The sequence below is a fragment of the Haliotis rubra genome, unplaced genomic scaffold (genome assembly GCF_003918875.1).
Source record: "Haliotis rubra isolate DU_JTF1 unplaced genomic scaffold, ASM391887v1 Scf1243, whole genome shotgun sequence".
NCBI lineage: Eukaryota > Metazoa > Mollusca > Gastropoda > Lepetellida > Haliotidae > Haliotis > Haliotis rubra.
Window position 1 is genome coordinate 190,493 of NW_025765163.1, and position 23,959 is coordinate 214,451.

At 40.1% G+C, this 23,959-nt stretch overlaps 2 protein-coding genes and 1 long non-coding RNA gene across 4 annotated transcripts in view; all 3 read right to left on the minus strand.

Moving 5' to 3' along the window:
* Positions 1-23,959, minus strand: part of LOC124266289 (scavenger receptor class F member 1-like) — a gene marked incomplete at its 3' end in the record, with an annotated part of 79,245 nt that overhangs the window by 28,519 nt on the left and 26,767 nt on the right. The gene's annotated exons all lie outside the window — the stretch shown is intronic.
* LOC124266277 (scavenger receptor class F member 1-like) overlaps positions 1-23,959 on the minus strand; it is a 47,173-nt gene that overhangs the window by 23,067 nt on the left and 147 nt on the right. Inside the window, exons 2-3 of one of the 2 annotated variants that reach the window (XM_046701098.1) lie at positions 22,614-23,561; positions 22,124-22,274 (exon numbers count right to left, since the gene is read on the minus strand). In XM_046701098.1, the coding sequence (XP_046557054.1) occupies positions 22,168-22,274; positions 22,614-23,561 (1,055 nt within the window). In that variant the 3' untranslated portion in view covers positions 22,124-22,167. Of the gene's footprint in view, positions 1-22,123; positions 22,275-22,613; positions 23,562-23,959 lie in introns of those variants that run through there. The other variant, XM_046701099.1, reaches the window with a different exon arrangement.
* On the minus strand, positions 1,964-4,585 carry LOC124266285. Its single transcript, XR_006895719.1, has 3 exons — positions 4,574-4,585; positions 2,686-2,741; positions 1,964-2,223 (listed from the first exon to the last, which is right to left on the minus strand). It is a non-coding gene; the product is annotated as an uncharacterized LOC124266285 (long non-coding RNA).

Consider the following 23,959-nt stretch of genomic DNA (forward strand, 5'->3'; position numbering starts at 1 on the left):
TGCATTGATGGAGCAAAATGTTAACATTAAGGTTCAAGTCAGTTTTGGACAGTGAAGCAGTGTCCAGTATGACCACCATGAGCACAGATGCAAGCTTCTACACGTCTTTGCATTGACCAAATGAGCCTTTAAAGTGTGGAATGTTCTGTCATTTTTTCTGTCACCAGGAAACAGGAACAACGTGGTAAGTGTTCAAAAGACGTTGACCACGGTGTCATCATTCAGTGTATGTTCTTGAATAGAACATGACAGACAATGGTGATCCGAGCTCTTCTGTCATTCATCTTCCACGTTTCGAAATCGGTCAAAGGTTAACAGGAGAACTATGTAAGTGTTTGATCAAGTGGAATACATGACGTGTGTGACCAACAAACATAGCCCACCCACTCCACATACAAGTCATATATAACATAAGCAGTTTAAATACACCAATAAGTGTCTCATATAAGCAAACACTACGAACAGTTTTATTACTGTATATTACACTGCGATATCACAATGTGCTACCTCGCCACTTGATAATGCATGTAATGTAACTGACGTTCCCTGTGTTGAGCACTTCACTTGTTTTGTTTACAACAGCTGTGTTTGATGTATATTGTTTATGAAAATTAGTTTCTTGATCCATTATATTTCTAAGGCAAGAATTAACGTAATGTCAACAAATGGTTCTAATTATTCATTAAATATACGACGGTATGGAGTAGTTAATTCTCACTGTAGTGTTTAAATGTACCAAAATATAACACAAGGAATAATATCAAGGTTATATCAAGTTCAAGGCTTGAAGAAGTCGATGTCGAACCAGCAAACCTACAGATAATGTAAACAGTATGTCTTCAACTTCACATCTCTGTGATCCGTTCGTTTTGTCTGCAAGAGAAATCAAATATCAAGAAGTACTAATACAAATTGCCAATCAGGCGTGAGTGAGTTATATACTACTTTGAAAATGTATTCCCTTGCAGACAGTCATATGACGCATGTCAGGTAGACGAAGGAGGACTGATCTCGTCAAAGGATAAGGTAATGTGGACAGAAGGATTACAAAACACTGTATTAATCACATACTGACATAAAACCTGCTTGAATATTTTACAAATTGCGACTAAAAAAACCCGTGATGTTCATATTTACATTTTGTGCCATGTATCAAAAATGCATTTTATAGTAGCACATGCCTTTGTGGCATCATTTTTTAACAACACATATCTATGGACATATCTGAGGACGTGTCTGTATCTCCAGTATTAAATTTTGTTTGCTTACATTTCCCTCCTCGGTGTACATCATCACATGCTCCTCCCTGCTGATGGTGCTGCAGGCTCATCGTGTGGCATTCCTCCCTACATCCACAACCGTCGTCTACCTGGAGACATCTCATACAGTCAGCCCCACAACCCGTATCACAGGTGTTTCCATAGTAACCAGGTATACAACCAGAGCATCGCCCATCACCTCTGTCACATGTCTTGTTTGAACACGTGTCACTACATGGTCTAGTGCAGTCAGATCCCTAGTAACCTTGCTTGCATCTGGAACATTCCCCAGTCTCTTGAGAACATGCCTCACAGTTACTGGGACACCTCATCTTGCAGTCGAGGGACATCCAGCCATACACACAGCCCTGTCTACAGACTGTAGACTTCATACCGTGGTCATAGAAACAGTCCTGATGTCTACAGTGAGTGTTACACTGCTTGTCACAGTGATATCCGTGAACACCGGGTGTACATCCTTGTGTGCACTTATGGCTGCCGTACCTCTCACATGTGTTACCATGACACCCCCCTGGACACCTGGTGTCACAACTGTCACCGGCCCAACCATCCCCGCATCCTCTGGCACACGACCCGTCCCAGAAGAAGCAGGAGTTGTCTTCACATCCATCACTGCATCTGTGTTCACACTTCTTTCCCCACCAGCCTTCCATGCAGTTTGCCAGACAGTGCCCTGTCTCCCGGCTACAGTATGGCTTGTCACCGTGACTGTATCTACAGTTGGGGGGACAAGTTACTGTACAGTTGGTGGCGTGGTAGCCGGCGTCACACTGTACTCATATCCCGGTGTCCCTGTGACAGCCGCCGATGTCGCAGTTGCCGGGACATTTGTAGCTGCAGTAGCCCCCATACCAGCCTCTGTGACAGTCAATACAACGACCGTACGCGTCGTATGATGACCAGAAACAGTGGGTCTCAGCTGATGACTGGTGCATGAAGAATACTGAAACAGATGTACTGATATTGTTCACATTGGTTTAATGCCTGGATTAATTTAGAGATTATTAATTTACATTTATATGCGTATACGTAATGCGACAACATATTATGGAACTCATTTTACGCGCGATCGACGTGCAAACCATTTTCATACTTAACAAAGTATACGTCTTTGTATTGTTTTAATTCGAATGTCGTATTTAAAATATTGTAACATTATATAAGATTTGTTGTTTTTTTAGAATCACCTTAATTCGCCCAAGCGTGATATTTCGGATGTTTTTCATGGCGGCTCACTGTCCAGATATACTGCAGTCTGTGTGCACATTATACCCTGTCATACCATCCTATCCTAACACAAGAATAGGCTTGTCCTGTTTGTATAAATCCTTTCAAACCGTGTTGAATTATTTCATTAATTACTTTAATGACACTTAAATGGATTAAGTTAGTCCCTAATACTTACACAGTACCAACAGCGGGGTTCTCGCCATTTCCATCTTGATAAAGCATCAACTGAAACTGAACATCAAGTGAAAGTGATTCCGTGACTTCCCGACATGTTTATAGACGGCTGTTTTGGGACGTTTGTTTCTAGGAACATTGTTTCCCGACTGAGTGACTCGATGTGTTGTAGTATAGCCCTGAATCATGCATGTCACCGATGTCGTACTGCTGTGTCCAGTTATCTTCTATCAATGATTGAATGTCTACGCCTTGGTCATGGAGTCTCTGTAGATGTTATTGTTATAATCGTAATCGATAATAAATGGTATTTTGTCTTAATGGAGGTATAATGTGTGGAAATGTGCGGATGTGCACCCGTGCTAAATGCGCCGACACCATCAAATTCTAATACTCTTGTTATGATGTAAGCAAGACCGAATTACGAACATGATATCTTAAAATTAATTTAATAGAAGCCGTTGCTTAGTTGCACTTGATGGCACCAGTAATAGAAAACTAGTGTAGGTACAGACTCAATGAGAATGTCGACATGATTATGTAACGGTTGCTGGGATGGAGACGAAGATATGTGCATATAGTCTCCAGTTGTAATTACATCGTGATTCTTGTTATGCAGGATACTCAGCATGTGATCAATTTGTAATCCCGCCTACTTACACCAGTCAGTTACTCAAAGCCCTGTCAGTATGTTAGGAAAACTTTCGAAACGCCTTTTCTGTATTCCTTTGTCGCTATGGTGTCATAGTTCAAAGAATTACATTTAACTACATACTTATCCTACACTGCATTCATAACAAATTGTCTGGTCGGTCAGCGTCACTGTGGGCTCTGGTGATATTTTGTTCAAATGCATATCTTCAAATGGACAAAAGAAAGTATACTTATTTACAATTTTAAGAAAAGTCATAAGTGATTTTATTGTTAATCTAAAAAGCACCGAAGAACTGCACTAATCCAACAACCTGCGGGTATGCATATCGTTATCCCAGCCTCGGCAGAGCTCGGGCAGTGACGTCACAGTGGTCCCTTTGTTATCACATGCTTTCATCTACATAACAATGGGGTGATTTTTCCGTTATTTTCGGTGTGTGGTTGACTTGAGATGGCAGATTTTTTCGTGGGGATGTCCCAGTCCATGCCAAAAATGTACCAAGTGTCATTTCTTCAAAATTCCAAGCGTAAAGACCCATTTAGCGAGGAGGAAATTTCGGATATAGCATAAATAGTATAGATGGTAAATAATGTACGGACAATGCCCCACGCTCATAGATGTTCATTAAATTCTCCTATTTCCACCAAAGCCATTTCAAGAAATGTATTCTTCATTATCATACCTGTCCAAAAGTTCATGTGTATAAACTTGTGACGCCTCATATGTATAAACTTGTGACGTCACTAATGACTATGATCATCCTATCAACAAACAACGTTCATAGTAATACGATGGATCGACTTCCATACACTACATACAGACACGCACACGATACCTCAGTATGTATGTATGTATGTATGTATGTGTGTGTTTGTATGTATGTATGTATGAATGTATGAATATGTATGTATGTATGTATGTACGTACGTACGTACGTATGTATGTATGTATGTATGTATGTATGTATGTATGTATATGTATGTATGTATGTATACGTACGTACGTACGTACGTACGTACGTACGTATGTATGTATGTATGTATGTATGTATATGTATGTATGTTGTATGTATGTATGTATGTATTGTATGTATGTATGTATGAATGTATGAATATGTATGTATGTATGTATGTATGTATGTAATACCTGAATATTACAAATCATCCCATACTGAGGTTCACTGAGACTGAAACCAAAAGGAAACATGAAGAAGATATCTAAATATATAACTCACCACCTTAAGGAATTTGTGCTGTGATTCTTCAGGTAGGATTCACGCAGTGAGTGTTCACAGGGACTACAAATGGTGTAACACTACACCTGGCTGACTCAGGTTACCAATCCGTGACAACTGCACATTACATTGCTCAAGGTGACCGGTGTTTGATTATTTGTGTAAATAGTAGACCTGCACACAGTGAAGAATTGTACTTAGCGAGGAATGTCTTTTATACAGTTCCTAAAGTGTAAAATGCATAGTATAAATGTATATATCATGTAAAACCTATTCCCGTCCCAGTGTACATTGTCCAATACACAATTATCTATTTCTTCACGCGTGTGTGCTGGTGTACACTGTAAGATAATCACTGTGAAAGTGTCTGTGTTTGTGATTGTGCCACTTTGCGATCTGCACATTTTGAACAACGCAAAAGGGGTATGGAAGTGTATTAGTGAGTGGGTGAGTATAGTTTTACGCTGCACTTGCCAATACTCCAGCTATATGGCGGCGGTTTGTAAATAATCTGGTCTGGACCAACCAACCCAATGAGCAACAGCATGAGCATCGATCTACGCAATTGGGACGCGATGACATGTCAACCAAGTCAGCGAGTCTGACCACACAATCCCCTTAGTCGCCTCTTACGACAAGCAAGGATCACTGAAGATCAATTCTAACCCGGATCTTCACGGGTGGGAAGTATATTAGACCTATTCGAAAGAATGTATTGTAAACATTCCCGGGAGTACTTCATATTTTGTGAGCGTTGGCTCGTCACGCCGAAGAACCGCGTTCGAATCCCCACATGGGTACAATGTGTGAAGCTCATTTCTGGTGTCCCCCGCCGTGATGTTGCTGGAATATTGCTAAAAGCGGCGTAAAACCAAACTCAGTCAGTCAGTCATATTTTGTGAAACCCGATACTTGCATGTCCTGCAATTTGATATGCTGGATGCTGTAAATCTTACTAGGGGAAATACGTTAATATGTGTCACCTGATATGTTGAAGTTCATCTGACTCATTAAGTATTAGTTAGGTATTTCTGATGTAAACACTTTAAAAAAAATGGGATCGAGGTGAGTTCTGTTTCTAACGTGTTAATGACCAAGGATTGGAAGTCAACTAAATATTTATGAAAATCGCTTTTTCTAAGTAAGCCATATTCACTTCAAATTTAGTACTTCTGTCTTAATAGAAAACAAACTACATACACCATCAACACATGAGTTATGTTTTGAGACCATAATGCCTCCATATATGAACTGTAAGTACATTTAGCATGGACTCACAACCTGAATACACCTAAACACGCTAATGCTCAAAGGTTAGCAGCTCTGGGCCTCCTTTCACAAAGGACTAAGGTGACCGTAAGTCACTAAGGTAACCTTAGTGCAATGTTAAAGAATGGGAGTTAAGGTTAACCTTAGTAAAGGTTGCTTCGTGAAAGGAGACCCTGATTTTTAACTTGTCAGTTCTACTATACAGCAGTCCAGAGTGCTGTGGTACACAACGACATAACCACTACGATTGTCGGTATGAGCGTTACGATCACCTTAGCCCTAAGATCCCATTGTACAACCGCACTCTGATATTAATATACCTACACATAGGTGGAAGTTGTCCCAGTCTGAGTAGTGTAACAGTTATCGGATCAAACCACTCGTTATGTTAGAAGCTTATGTATGCAATGCTAGACACATGTCCTCGTGTCTTTGCGAGGATTAAAGATTTAAGAAAAAGAAGAAAGACATTTCGAGATGACCCCCCGACTCGAGTCGGAGGTCATCTAAAAAAATATTGTTATTAATGTTTAATCCTCGCACGACACGAGGGCCTGTGTGCTGGACAGCTTGGACAGCGAAAGGGGAAGCGTCGCTCCCGTACACACGACTGCATGTCCGGTTCGGGAACCTTTCCTTGCGAGACTGTAATATTAAGCTAATCTACAACGGGGCGACACAGCGTTCAGCAAACTTCTGCTCGGATAGTCATTCACGCCAAGCGTCTGCACTGTAAGAAGATGTGTTATAATCATAATAAATCTTGTAATAGTTATCTCACAGAAGCTACCTAATACCACATTGTACATTGTACATTTGTACACAGTGGGGCGTCCTCCAGTTTGAATCATTTTCCAGTTTGTCCGGCTTAAGCACACAGTTCTCAACACAGTAAAATTATTGTAATAGAGCAATCACATATCCTTTTTAGTGTGTCAAGCTAAAACACAACAGAAATCATCAAAACAGAACAAGAGTTGAGTATTCACACCGTGGGCAATATCAGTTCATATCACATCAACGCTTTTCTCAACATGGGATATGCCTGAACCTATTGCTGTTAATTTGTTTATCTACAGGCATTGGCACACTTTTAGAATTTTCACAGTTGACCATGTCCAAATCTATTGTTTGAATCCACCTTGAACAGATGTAAACCACCGCTTGAATTGGAAATCGCATGATCTTAAGACAAACAGTCCAAATCAGCAGGCCATGCATCTCCATCCATCTTGCTGTTTCCAAATTGGGCAGCCATAGGATGATTATCTGCATCTCCTGAATCAGCTCGTTCTGTTGGACTCTTTAATGGATGAAACCGACCATCTTCACATAGTTTCTTCGGGATACTTGGTTTGGGGTGATACCTCATTGTATTACATGCTCAACCCATGTCTCCAGTTTGTACAGATGCAGTTGACCGTGTAACCCCTAGATTCATTATTCAGCGTTCCATGTCTCGCCCTCACGTCCATGGTTGACGTATTCCGACTGCCAGTTGCAGGGTTCGTCTCCGGTCTGAAATGTAAGGTTAAAATTATTGCATACATATCTGAATTTCATTGATTTGAACACATACACTTTGAATCTGAATCAAATAGATATAAATATGATGTAGAAATTTCTACCGTTCAAATGTTGAAATCCCAATGGATTAATACATTTTCACCCAAGCCAGTGCTCCTCAAATACGTAAAAGACAGAAATGTTTATGGATACCATGTATTTATCTCAGAACGTATAGACTGGAATCACATGCAGCTGAGTACAGTAAATACGGATGTATAAAGTAACACTTACACTGTTTCCCGCTGTATCCAGGCACACACTCAATACAGTCTCCTGTGGCTTTCTTGCATTGAAGACAGTTCTGTGGACAAGGAAACCTGCAGTCCTTGCCGTAATAGCGATCAGACAAACACGTGAAACATCCGTCCGTGTAACGAGGACATACCTCACAACCTGGCCTGCAAGGTGTTTCACATTTGGCTCCTCTAAATCCCGATGCACACGTTGTGCAAATACCAGTCACTTTGGCGCATCCACCTTTGCAGTTTGGAGGACAACGTTTGTCACACTTCTTTCCATAGCTAAGTGCCTCCCGACACTGTAGACAAACACTACGGTTTGGACACAAGTAAGGCTGTACCATTTCACCCGGGGTTGTCTGTTGTAAGAGGAAGAGAAATACATTTTTTTCAAAACTTGAGGATGAAAATAAATAAAATATCAAAATCGAGGCAACAGTCTCTTCACATATGAATAAAGATTTTGGTTCGGTGACAAGACATTGTTGTGCTCGTAGCCCAATGCGTACACTTTGGTATGAACTTGTTTACACTCGTTTTACAAGAACATCCAGATGAAAATGTAGTTTAATTGGAGGGCTTTTGCTATGTTTACATCAACCCGAATATGTTTCAGAGATCTGTCCGCCGTCATATAGCTGGAATATTGCTGAGTGCGGCGTAAAACTAAACTCACTCACTCAGAGATCTATAGGCCTGTGAGTGAATGATTGATGCAGCTGTGTCATTAGTCACTCACTCAGAGATATGTAGGCCTGTGAGTGAATGATTGATACAGCTATGTCATTAGTCACTCACTCAGAGATATGTAGGCCTATGAGTGAATGATTGATGCAGCTATGGCATTAGTCACTCACTCAGAGATCTGTAGGCCTGTGAGTGAATGATTGATGCAGCTATGTCATTAGTCACTCTTGACTATGGTAATGGTTACTGAAAATTGATTTCACGATTTTGTTCCCTAATTTGTCAAACACTAAATATTTCGTAAAGAATAGAAAGAACCTTTTACAAATTAGTCGAATGCAGTAAGCGAAATTATTTTACATGTAAGAAATACATGTTCACCAATAAGCCTTGTACTGCAACACATATGTCCTGTTTTGCGACAATGCTGTTAAGCAGTCATCTCTATTGTAAGGAAACAGAAATCGAACGTTAAACTGTACCAACCTGTAAAGGTTCAGAACAGGTCCTGGTTCTATTCCTGCATATTTGACAGTCAGCGTCTGTAGGTTGGCCCTCACAGTGGTCACAGCATGGAGCCAGGAGCACTGGAAGTAGTGACATTATACCACAGAGTGTTGTCTGAATAATACTGTGCCACCACAGAAACTATGCAGTGAAGCTAGTATTATTATATTTCCTTATGAATATGTGATAAGTGAAACATGTTGACACGTATTTTGTTTTATTGATTATTTTTCTAAAAAGAGCTTTATTGTTTATGTAACAAATAACTGCTTTTGGACATACAAAAAAGTACGTTTTCATAATGCTCCAGTTGTACAACATTTCTATTTTTATATTTGTTTTCTGTTTTTCACGTGATAACCCATTTTAAATCAACATGGACGTACCTTCTCGTAGGCCTGACACACAGAAAAACGCCACCAACAGGTACGTCACATCCATTCCTAGGTCGTCGATGTCACAACTAAAACAACGTAGTGTCTGTGAGTGAGTTGAGTTTAACGTTGACCATTATTTCAGTTATTTGGAGGTGTGTTGGCACAATGTGTTCCGAAACCCCAAGGTGATACAAGTCTTGGAAGTTTTCCCATTTGATAAAGCTCAATAACATGGTACTGATGACTGAGAAGCAAAATCGGTAGTTGTGAATCTAGGATTTGTTTTACCAAAGCAGGAATATGGGACCCAGCAAAACCGACAGCGGTGCACTAAACGATTGGACAACTCGTGCCTCAAACAAAAACTACGAATAAACAACCTTATCCTAACACTATGCGGACAATTACTCAGTTGTACATAGGTATCGTTATTACCTCCAAGTGAATCATATAGAAACAGGCGGATTGCCGTACTTACCAGAGACACCTCCACAGTTCTTGTCACTAATGCACCCATTGAGCACTATGTATGCTATAACATACCACGTGACAGTTAAAGAAATGTTACCGGGTGGCAAGGAGGACTCAATATGATCGTCAAAAGGAAGAAATTGGGGTGATATTTTCTAATGCTATAAGTAAACATTTCTCAATAATTTGAACACATTTGCACTTGTATAATTTCAGATAGTAATATTGATGAGGTGGTAAATAAATAATGGTCTCTTGTGATCAGAAAATGAAATGTATCAATTTCAGACTGAGGACTTGAGCAAAGTATTCATCTAAAATATTATGATATTAACAATTGGTGTTTATGAACTGATGTAAAATGTTTATTCATTCAGTTGAGTAAACTGACTGCGGATGATACTATCTGGTGCCGGTTGAAACACATACTTGTATTGTTACACGCTACCAAACCTAATGTCTCAAACGAACCTAACGCTCTCATCGTGCAGGATGATGTGCTACTTGGCGTCCTGTCTGGCATCAGCGCATCAGCAACATTTAACAAGTGCTCATTCTGAACTGTAATGGATCGTCAAATCTACTGGTGTTAGTCTCCACTGAACTGCAATACGTCCACATATAGTTCATTCAGCTCTTTTTTATATTCTACTGGGCGGTGGGTTAGCCTGATGACTGAAACGTTCGCTCGTCACGAAGACGTATGTTCTCCATATGAGTACAATGTATAAAGTCTATTTCTGGTCTCTCGCATCGTAATATGGATATGATATGATATGATATGATATCACATCACATCACATCACATCATATTCCGGACTTTTCAGCATTCATATACTGCTCACAAAAAGTAGCGGGTACTGAAGTTAAAGACAGGGGCAAAGACGCAGGAATATAGATTCCTCCGAGTACTTTAAGTATGTTTGAGTATAACCATTGGCCAACCTAAGCATGTTGCACGGTGACCACCAGGTCAATCCACCATTTCACCCCTTTCTACCATGCGAAGATTACGAGAAGACGAAAGATTGAGAGCCATAGGGATGCTCCAGGCCGGAAGAACACAAGCCCACACAGCAGCACAACTGGGTGTCTCGCAGTCTGTAGTCAGCAGGCCGTGGGCACGTTACACTGCCACTTGAACAGTGCAGGATAGGCCTCGAAGCGGTCGCCACAGATGTAGCACGAGACGCGATGACCGGCGGATCATCACTGGAGCCCTCTGTGATCGACGACAAAATGCGACACAGCTGCAGCAAGTACACAGACAGGCCACTGGGAGCCGCATCTCTATACGGAACCGTCTCCATGCTGCACACCTTCGAGCAAGGCGACGTTTCATCCCGTTGCCAGCGGTGGAACAATGCCCGGTGGTCCCATGTGATGTTCGTCGATGAGTCAAGGTTCACCTTAGACTTCAGTGACGGCCGTCATCGTGTCTGGCAGACGCCCTGGTGAACGCCACCATGATTCCTCATGATCGATATGGAAGGTGGTCTGTTATGGTGTGGGGTGGATCGCGATGACGAGCAGGACCGATCTCCACATCTGCCAAGGGAGAGTCACTGGTATCTACTAACGTGACTACATCATCACGCCACACGTCCTGCCGTATGCTCGCCGCCACGGACAAGGTGTCATTTTCCAGGATGATAACGCCAGGGCTCACCGTGCTCGCGTTGTCATTGATCATCTCTCGCAGTACCGAATCCAAACTCTTCCATGGCCAGCGATGTCCCCCGATCTCTCAGCCATTTAACATCTGTGGGATATTCTCGTACGACGAGTGGAGGGGCGGCACCCTCATGTCGAGATTTGGCATAACTGGGCGTGGCACTTCAAGAGGAATGGCAGAGGATTCCTCAAGTTGACATTGGTCACCTCATTAGGAGTATGAGACGTCGATGCCATGCTTGTTTGGCAACTAATGGTGGACCCGCCCGTTATTGACCGGTTTGTGACATTTGGGTTATCACCCCTGATGAACTTCGCAATATCCACAAAGAACATCTGCACCGTTATCAAAGTTAATTTGTTGACAACTAGTGCTAGACATCCCTATTTCCACATGAACATTGTTTTCAAATGACAATTAAACATACGTTTGCTTTTATTTGTCTCAACTTTTCAATATCCCCTACTTTTTGTGAGCAGTATATTCCACAGTATCCACAACAGTATTCAAACTGAAACATACATGTTCATGTCCTAGCCCTCTCTCAAACACTTGTTAACTGACAACACATGTACTTTCAGAGGACGTTACCTCGAGTGTAACCTGTACATTTAGTTCACATTATGTGAAATCTCATTACTTATGACTTCCCACTGCTGTCACCGCTCAGCAACACAAATATAAGATCATCCCAGATTCAACACACACGTTGCCTTGACTGACAAGCGAGGATACCTTCACAGACTCACCAGGTCCAACAGAGGCTACTCTCATTTGCATTTTATGCTACTTCTTATAATGCTCCGAACGTCTTTAATGTAACGGGACATTTTTTTCCCTTTATTGTAGTTGACAATTCCTGTGAACTATATGTGATTATTATTATATATTCTTGTCATATATATTTATATATATCGGTGTACATTCAATACAAGATACACACAAACGCAAACACACGTTGAGAATAGGTTGGTCCTCAACGTTGAAATTAGACCTACTATCAACGTTGAAAAAAGGTTGTATATGAAAGTTTGTTAGACGTAGATATCCGACGTGGAATCAACGTTGAAGTTTGACATATTATTAACGTTGAAAATGGGTTGTTCCGTGGTTGTGTATGAAAGTTTGTTAGACGTAGATATCCGACGTGGAATCAACGTTGAAGTTTGACATATTATTAACGTTGAAAATGGGTTGTTCCGTGGTTGTGTATGAAAGTTTGTTAGACGTAGATATCCGACGTGGAATCAACGTTGAAGTTTGACATATTATTAACGTTGAAAATGGGTTGTTCCATGGTTGTATATGAAAGTTTGTTAGACGTAGATATCCGACGTGGAATCAACGTTGAAGTTTGACATATTATTAACGTTGAAAATGGGTTGTTCCGTGGTTGTGTCTGGGAGGTATTACGCTTTCCTGTAAATAGACTCGCACTTCATCTTTAAACTACACTAAAGTATCACCAAACTCATGCATCAAGCTAAAATACCCCAAAAGCTACCTGCAATAAACAGTGTTCTAACATAAAATTGCAGTAAAAATATTTACCTGATAAAATACTTGGTTAAAATTCCACATTCAATATAATGTTCATTTAAGTTTTATGTCAGTTGGACGTGTAATTCCAGTAAGAAGAAAAGAGTATTCCAAATTAAAAAAAACTATTTACTGTTGTATTGTTATCTTGAAAAGGTGGAAATTGTCCCGAGAAGACATTTTGTCTGAATTTCAGCTATTAGACAGATCCCTGAATAAACACAATGCAATTACTTTCACCATGAAAGGGATCCAAGGTGAACAGGAACTATACCTGAAGACCCTTTTTATGAAATCTTTATGAACACAAACGCACACAGAGAAACGTGGTTTAAAGCATAATGTAAAACATCACACATGACATAGTCTGTAGGTGATCTCTGTTGTGATAATAACACAATATCATCTGCATATAGCATTAAACTGACATACAGCTTCTCTTCTTTCTGCCACTCTCTGCCTGGCGGTCAGGTGGATACTTCAGAAACGTTCCTAACTCTTTCTTGAAATTTGCTTCGGATGCATTCCCATCTCATTCCCATGAGATAGGACACCTTCTGAAATTTTATATTTAAATACATGAATAATTTTATATGGAAGATATTTTGTCTTAAATGATTCAAGTATTTGTTTAATCAATCACTTGAAAGGTTCATTTCACTGCTGTAACTTGCCATGTGAACATATGAACAGCATCAATACAAAATGTGACGAAAAATGTAAACAATTTATATTTTCAACTAAAGGAATGGAAGTTTTCTTAAACATTTTCAAAGAAAATCCTCAACTGCAAGTTGATTATTCAATTAGACTATGAATTAGGATGAATTAGACGATGCTTTACTGTCATATATTATTTGCTATGGTCATGATGAAAATACTGCATTTTGTAATTAAATTACCAGAGATGATTGAATACAACCTTGTATTCTTAAAAGAAAACTTGCCGTTCTGCCCATCAACATTCATTCTTGACATCAAATTGTTTGACATTGTCCTGCAAAACAATGGAAGATTGTTGTTATTCTGTCAGATTTAGTTTTCTTTGGAGATTCTCGGAAACGATTATTTCAAATTAAATATGAGTTGTACTGATGTAGCAATTTTGCTAACAGGAGTCATAAATTGTAACAAAAGCCATTTTACATTAAATGATAAGAAAACAAAATGGGTGGTGGTTCACAGGTCAAAGAACAAGTCTATTGTGGGTGGTCTTCCAACACCATTTATTCCCAAACACAAGGAAGTATGGATCATGGAGTTCTGAAAACAATAATGAGCTCTCATAAGTATACAGTATATTCCATATCATCTACTTTGTCATTTGTACACTCATAAAACTCAGACAAATAACTTCTTCATAATTCAGAAATGTTTACACTTAATCTCTTATAGGAACGCTTAGAAAATCTCTCATATAATGAATTATGTGTGCCTATAATATCTGCGACGTCATAACTATGCTTCTCTGAATCATGAACAATAAAATAATGAGATTAAACAGTTAAACTCTACACTGCCAGAAATAATCTATCATACCAATAAGACACTGAATAACATCTCTTACAACTCCAATCTACACTCAAATAGACTTAAATGTAGTCGTAAACAAACATCGCTGGCACACGCAAATTCTTGGAAACAGTGTATCTCTGACTCTCAATTCCAAGAAATGGAAGTCCTACTCTATTTGACCAAAGGGGTGACAGGTGGCCAAAACATATTGAAATGTAGGTCATACACTGAAAATAACTCTGATTTTAAACACTACAAATATACACCTTCTCTCTAATATACTCGATAGATGATCTTGACAAGGGAACATGTACATAAAATGCTGATATCTGACAATACCTGTACTCTAAATAATGGACTCTTCCAAATCTCAGTATGTTTCACTGCACACACATTTAAATGCAAAATAATGAAAAACCTACACTTTGACCATAATAAAGAAACATCATATTCAAATTCTACAGCTGACCAAATACCTGAAAAGTGTGTCTCCCAGCAATAAACATCTATATATCTCTATATATTTATGACTTCTGTCCTCTCGCGTGCTTTCTCGCATCCAGCTCTTTACGGCGAAAAACAATATGGCGCCAAGCAAGGGAGTGCTCATTAAACTAAACATCTCCGGGAGAAATCATTGTCAAATTATCCTGTTACATGATCAACGTTTGTGGTGGATATACTGGAAACAAGTGAAATGTTAAAAACTTGTTACCTTAGCATTGCTCCTTTTTATGTGATCCATGAAATTGATGCCACCCAGTCTTCGAAGATGAGATTTCTGCAAATTCCATTAAAATTATATCTTATTTCATAATTATATGTTCCTTACTAAATTACTTCTTTTGTATGTAACATTTTAACCTTTAAGAGACATGAATCATCACATCCCTTCGAAACAAGTCTAAGAATGAAAGTCTGTGAGTGCAGTTTTGTTAATTGTCCCATCAAAGCATCATCAGTGAAGTTACACATTTTGTAAATAAATATGCAATTTCATCCTTAACAAAGACTTGCACAAGACATTTTGATGTGCCTGACTGACTGAGTTTAGTTTCACGCCGCTTTTAGCAATATTCCAGCAATATCACGGCGGCATTTTGATGTGAATTTTCGTTGCATGATCTGAGAAAGATTTCCTTTCGCTATTCTCCACCCCCCACCCCAATCCCCCAAAATAATATGAATATGTTGACAGCGTTCAGAGCTTGCTCAATGCATAATTTACTGATAGACTTATTCAAACGAACAAATGTTCAAAATAATGTGATGCAATATAAACTGTTGATAAATTATATTCGATTTTGTATAGCTGCCCTAAGGGACCGTTCATAATGTATGGCTTGGGGGTGATGATAATTTTTATGAAGAAGCATGTACAATGTGGATTACATGTGTCACTAGCTCGATCTTGATCTTTTATGAAATTAATGTTCCGAAATGATAGTTGCTAAGTTGGATACCTATTACCAATATGAATTATGTATCAAATTTGCCAAGGAAACAATTAGTTGACATTTTGTTGGCTCCTTACGTTGAAACAACGTTGACAACTAAACGAATCTCGACTAACTTTCTTTGGTCGCATGATAAACGTTGAATCAACGTTTATGAAAGGTTGATCAACCAAACAAACAAAATTCAACGTTGATTCAACGTTGATTGAACGTTGTGTGCCCGCCGGGTTTACAGTGCAATGAACAGATAACATCAGCGATGGGTGACAACGTAAACACGATGGCTAGATATATGAAGGGTGATAAGGAAAATCTACACAAGCTGGATCCATTCCTCGATGTCATTTCGTGGATGTTGGCATCTGAAAGCATAATTTGTTCTCCATCAGTACAGATACAACACACATACATTTTCCACTGCATTCTCTTTGTACGTTTGAAAACAGATATGAAACATATTTAACATTCGCCAAAGGCAGCAATGATATTAACAACTGAACTACCAGAAGAAAAGAATGTGGAGACCGTACATGCTGTACCTGTCCAAGGTATAAAATATAAAAATACATTGTCATGTAGCCATGATGAGAGGCTCATCTTTAAGTACACATCAAGTCATATGTCAAAACTTCTCGACTTTGAATCCTATTCAACAACCATCGTCACCTGATCTGATTGGGCACGGTTACACGAGGAATGCTGAAGGTAAGGCTTCCTACCCGTGTGTGCCTTTCCTCCTGCGTTACATTGAGACATGTGGTGTCGGGTAGCTTGTGATGCAGACAGGATTGAGTGCACGCCCTCCTACATCTACATCCTCCCTTGGTCTCCAGGCACCCGATACAGTCAGCATCACAATATGTTCCACACCTGTCCCCATGGTAACCGAGCTGACATCTACTGCATCGTTCATCTGGTCCGCATGTCCTATTTAAACACGTGTCACTACATGGTCTAGTGCAGTCAGATCCCCAGTAGCCTGGCTTGCATCTGGTACATTCCCGAGTCTCTTGAGAACATGCCTCACAGTAACCAGGACACTTCATCTTGCAGTCGAGGGACATCCAGCCATCCACACAGCCCTGTCTGCAGACTGTAGACTTCATACCGTGGTCATAGAAACAGTCCTGATGTCTACAGTGTCTGTTACACTGATTGTCACAGTGATGTCCGTGAACACCGGGTTGACATCCTTGTGTGCACTTATGGCTGCCATACCTCTCACATGTGTTCCCGTGACACCCCTCTGGACACCTGGTGTCACAACTGTCACCGGCCCAACCATCCCTGCATCCTCTAGCACACGACCCGTCCCAGAAGTAGCAGGAGCTGTCTTCACATCCATCACTGCATCTGTTTTCACACCAGTCTCCGCACCAGCCATCTTGACAGTTTTCAAGACAGATCCCTGCCTCCCGGCTACAGTGGGGCTTGTCACCATGACTGTATCTACAGTTGGGGGGACATGTCACGTTACAGGTGTGAGAGAAGTAACCGGCTCGGCACTGTTTACATATCCCGGTGTCCCTGTGACAGCCGCCGCAGTCGCAGAAGGAACAGTTGAAGTTACAGACATCACCATACCATCCTATCTCGCAGGCAGGGCAGGGGTTTGACACAGACGGCCAGAGGCAATGAGACGCTCCAGGTATACCTGAAACTGTAAAGTGTTCAATGGATATAGATATATAGATACAAATAGAAATAGATAATAGTAGATATATACTCGATCTATCCTTAAAAGTATAAAAGTTCTTACCTGAACATAGCAGCTGTAGTAGAAGAGTTACTGTTGACATGATCAAGGTTATTTCGTCCTAGAATGAAAAAAGGATCATCATCATCATCATCATCATCATCAACATCATCATCATCTCCCATATGACTTGAATGTTAAAACAAATTTCTGCAATTATCTTGCCTTCCTTTTTCGTTGATTTAAATTGGTCCGCCCAATATATAGTCAGTGAGACACAGAATAAGGGAAATCACCACTTCGTCCCAAGTACCCGCAATACTAAATTAACTATTGTGATTCATATTCTCTGGAAGCGTAAACTTTGCATGGGAGATCTCTTGTATATAGGTACTATGACTCTATGTCAAAGATTGTGTCATGAAGCGAAGTAACCCTATAACTTATCAGTTGTAATCAACCCAAAGCTTCCGTATTGTTTTCCAAGAAGGGAAACCCCCTGAGACTCCCGTCGAGCCACTTGTCCCTGAGATACAACGAAGGGTGTTTGGAAGCTGCTGCAGGAGTGACCAAACAAAGACAAATGTTGACTGCAAGTGTCGGCAGGAATTATAAGTTAAGTCATCACAAGGTAATTAAGTTGAGTACGGAGTCGTGTGAACCATCTAATTAATGTCCATTTAACCAATACTTTTCACGACCATATCACGTTCTACACGAACTACTCTACGATATGAAAAATATATAGTTCAGAGAACTAGTATATTTGCCCTCAAAATAGCTCAACCTACTAGTACACGTGTACAAAATTGATGCACCCCCCACCCCACCCCACCACTCCCCCTAAAATCATCACGCACACTAACACTAACCCACACACCACCACCACCTTTGTGGCCCAAGGTATGTCCCTTTAAAGATCGATAAGTTGGTAGAGCTTGATAACACTGTTTACTTAAGGTTTGTATCGTGCATGTTACACAGACAGGGTTCGTGCATGCATATAAGTACTAGTAATCGTAACTTCGTCAGTGACATGAATCTTTGTAAGTTTAATTTGTCCGGGTACCAATCAATATCTGGCATTATTCACCCAGGATATACACAGCGTACGAGGTAGATATGCAGACGAAATATATTTGATTTCCAATGAAACAACTATCAATCACGAGGTAGGTATTCAGTGTAAATATTTTTGGGAATACATTCCATGCACGTTAAGATTCCAAAATGCTGTACAGATATGTGCGTGTGTTTAAATAATGTCCAAGTAATCACAGAGGGAACACAAAGATTCACAAGCCTGTGATGAACAGCATGATCACCGATCTCCGCAATTAAATACACAATGTCATTTAAAAAGTGGTCAAATGTATCCCATGTCATATTTTATACACAACAGCATAGGCATCGGTCAATCGGGATACGATGACATATGTCACCCAAGTCAGCGAGCCTGACTACCCGATCCCGTTTGTCGCCTCTTACGACAAGCATGGGTTGATGGAGACCAATTCTAACCCGGATCTTCACAGGTCGAGGATACAAAGAAGCGGTCTTAAATAATATAGAGTAAATAAATAAAAGTATAAATAGTGCGTGACTAAGATTTATGCTTCCGTCTATATCCTACTGCCTATTTAAATGTCTACAAATACTGTTGAATGACATTCATTTGATGACATGTTGTCTGTACTGACAATGAACACTGTACACAATTATGACGTTATTCTCAACACTCGACTATTATCCTGAACTTGTCACACAGTTACAAGGCATATCTGCTGGTAGTCGATAGACGTCCATCCACACAACCATGGCTGCAGACTTCATACTGTCATAGGCACAGTCCTGGGTGTCCTTGTCGAAATACCTCTAGCTCTACGGCTGCCGTAAGTGTATGTTACTAGTGTAGTCCTAGGGTTACAAAAGTACCTTACCTATCTCACAAATATACCAAAACAGCTCGTAACAAATATATGTAGTTATGTATTTGACTAATACGCATCATGTACCTGTGATGGTGCGTTCAAATCCCCACGTGGACAGTATGTTCTAACACTATCTTAACGTTCGTGATGACTTATTTCGCAGGTCATTTCATCGCATCTAGTGGAATCATAGCGACGTATTTCAGAAAGACATAGAATCTGCTTGTTCCAGTCAAAGCGGGCCACTGGTAGCCAGTCTGTATTATGAAGCCTGGGTTGATATAACCACATGCTTACATGCTTTCGTCAACGTGGTCATGTGTTCCTTGTTGAGACTTTCACCTCTCCTCCCCTCTGTCACTAACACGTTGAAATATAACTGGTGTTGAAACATCTTAATATTAATGTGCAAGAAGGATTTATCCCGAATATGAATAAATGAATACTAAAATGACTGTGAGCATAGTCCAAATTTAACTACAAAATATATTTTCACAATGAGTACTGACGATATCACTAAACACAAGGCTGTGTAAACTGTTGTGAAATCGGGCAATACTTCCTGGACCTACATATGCGTTACTTCGTGTCACCATCAGCTCAGCAATCTCGTCATTTCATAGCTCCGTGTAATGAAGGGGAAACAACTCAAACGTCTTAGTGACATGTGTGTGTTGTATACAACATGTATTTCACAGACGGACATGATATGAATGATTGTTATATAACGAAATGGTTCCCTTCTATCATTTCACTCCGATGTTGATATATAGGTGTTCGGGTTATCGTTGTTCATGACTCCTCTACAGTAGAAAACATTTTGATGAAACTATTGTAAAACTAAAAAAAACACACTAACAACTAGGTGCAAAACATTCATTGCATAACATTGTTACCTTGTGTTTTGTGTTCTTTTTAACCAACACAAAATATATTCTCGCAATTTTAAAATGTTTCAAATGAGCACTTTTATGGATTGATTTGATTTCCATATGTTTATTCATTGTTATTATTTGTTGTAGAAGCATCATAAATGACTACAACTGGTCACATAGAGTCAGGTTATCCGGCGTGAAACACACCTACATATATTTATTATACTGGTCACTGACAAACCATGCCTCCATAAAACCTGACACCGTTTAAGGATTCTGTTCGTACTTTACACCATTACAAATGTATGGACCAGTTTGGCACCAACATATGGGTTTATAATGGGGACGAGTATTTCTTCCAAGGGTACGTCATGATATTGTCTTGTATTTACAGTTCGTTAAATCTGCTACGTCTGAGGCGTGAAAGTTTTACAAACACGTTTATCCCATCACAAAAGAAACACCCTATTTGTTATCATGTCGCCTCGGATCAAAGACACACATTAACTTGAAATACAAGGGAATTAACTCAGTGACGACCATTAACGTGTTTCACTTGCCTGTATTTCTACTCACTGACAAATATGTAGTGTTGTCAATTACCGACACGAGGTACATATCCCTTAAAGTTCTGAGCTGCAATACAAGGGAAATAACTCTGTTTCACTTGCCTGTATTTCTACTCACTGACTGACATGTAGTGTTGTCAATTACCGACTCCAGTTACATATACCTTAATGGGATTCAATGCAACCGGCAGAAGACCATTCAGGCAGGTTGTCCATCGTGTATATATCAGGGAGAATGACTGGCTACAATGAGGTAACGGTATCCAAAGGGAACTTTTGTGTTTAATATCGCAGCCATTTTGTATGTTGATCAGTGTACCAGGAAACAGGAACAACGTGGTAAATGAAGAATGTAGTAAGTGTCCAAAAGTCGTTGACCACGGTGTCATTATTCAGTGTATGTCCTTGAATAGAACATGTGGAACGGGGATGACCCGAGCTCTTTTTATACGTTGCTGTATGCATTCATCTTCCACGTTTTGTCGATCAAAGGGGATTGTGCGAATTGTGTGAGTGTTTGATAATGTTGAATACATAACGTCTGTGGCTACTAAACAAACTGTACAAGAAAGGGACACATGGCATAAACAGTTTAAATACCCCTACAAATGTCTGATATGAGCAAACACTACGAACAGTTTTATTACTGTATATTACATTGCGATATCACAATATGCCACTTGATAATGCATGTAATGCAACTGACGTTCCCTGTGTTGAGCACTTTACTTATTTCTTATTTTGTTTACAATAACAATTGTGTTTCGTGTCTTAAGTTCATGACAGTCAGGTTCTACGTCCAGGTTTTTGTGTCTGCCTGCACTGTTATCTCAGACTAGAGTAAACTTAATGTCAACAAATGGTGTTAATTATTAATGATATAAACGACAGTAGTGGTTTATTCTCACTGTAGTGTTTAAATACACCAAAAACAACGACTAGGAACTCTTTATTTCTTACATGAGATACCAACATTTCATGATAGGACAATGCTTTATAGTGAAATATACCACGACTAGCTACTCTTTGTCCTTTGCGATTTATTCGGTTGCTGTAATACAGCATATTATGTGATATGCTTGCTGTTGGAGGAGAGTCAAGTGATGTTGTACAACAATAATGCATTGTCACATGCATGGAGACACCGAAAGATCCTTGCTGCCATGATGAAGAATATCAGCAAACCGCCCGGTGTCACCAGAACATGTCACATGTTGGTTATATCAAGTTCAAGGCTTGAAGAAATCCATGTCGAACCAGCAGACCTACAGATAATGTAAACAGTATGTCTTCAGCTTCACGTCTCTGTGATCCGTTCGTTTTGTCTGCAAGAGAAATGAAATATCAAGAAGTACCAATACAAATTGCCAATCAGGCATGAGTGAGTTATATACTACTTTGAAAAAGTATTCACTTGCAGACAGTCATATGACGCATGTCAGGTAGACGTGGGAGGACAGTGATCTGAAATATAACCTGCTTGAATATTATACAAATTGCGACTAAAAAAAAACCCCGTGATGTTCATATTTACATTTTGTGCCATGTATCAAAAATGCATTTTATAGTAGAACATGCCTTTGTAGCATCATTTTTTAACAACACATATCTATGGATATCTGAGGACGTGTCTGTATCTCGAGTATTAAATTTTGTTTGCTTACATTCCCCTCCTCCGTCTACATCCTCACATGCCCCTCCCCGTTGATGATGCTGCAGACACATCGTGTGGCATTCCTCCCTACATCCACAGCCGTCGTCCACCTGGAGACATCTCATACAGTCAGCCCCACAACCCGTATCACAGGTGTTTCCATAGTAACCAGGTATACAACCAGAGCATCTTCCACCACCTCTGTCACATGTCTTGTTGGCACAGGTGTCACTACATGGTCTAGTGCAGTCAGATCCCCAGTAGCCTGGCTTGCATCTGGAACATTCCCCAGTCTCTTGAGAACATGCCTCACAGTTACCAGGACACTTCATCTTGCAGTCGAGGGACATCCAGCCATCCACACAGCCCTGTCTGCAGACTGTAGACTTCATACCGTGGTCATAGAAACAGTCCTGATGTCTACAGTGTCTGTTACACTGCTTGTCACAGTGATGTCCGTGAACACCGTGTTTACATCCTTGTGTGCACTTGTGGCTGCCGTACCTCTCACATGTGTCACCATGACACCCCCCTGGACACCTGGTGTCACAACTGTCCCCGGCCCAACTATCCCTGCATCCTCTAGCACACGACCCGTCCCAGAAGTAGCAGGAGTTGTTTATGCATCTGTCACTGCATCTGTTTTCACACTTCTTTCCCCACCAGCCTTCTAGACAGTTTTCCTGACAGTGCCCTGTCTCCCGGCTACAGTATGGCTTATCACCGTGACTGTATCTACAGTTGGCGGGACAAGTTACTGTACAGTTGATGCCATGATAACCAGCGTTGCACTGTATACATATCCCGGTGTCCCTGTGACATCCGCCGATGTCGCAGTTGCCGGGACATTTGTAGTTGCAGTAGTCCCCATACCAGCCCATGTGACAGTCAATACAACGACCGTCGTCTGATGACCAGAAACAGTGGGGGTCAGCTGATGACTGACGCATGAAGAATACTGAAACAGATAAACTGGTATTGTTCACATTGGTTTGATGCATGGATTAATTTAGAGATTATTATTTTACATATAAAGGTATATAACTTATGCGACAGACATATTATGGAACAAATGTTACTCAGGGAACGATGTGCACATCATTTCCATACCCAATAAAGTATAAGTCTTTGTATTGTTGAAATTCTAAAGTCGTATTTCAATAAATGTAACATAATATAAGATTATTTTTTTTTTAGAATCACCTTAATTCGCCCAAGCGTGATATTTCGGATGTTTTTCATGGCGAATCACGGTCCAGATATAATGCAGTCTGTGTGCACATTATACCCTGTCATACCATCCTATCCTAACACAAGAATATGCTTGTCCTGTTTGTATAAATCCTTCCAAACCGT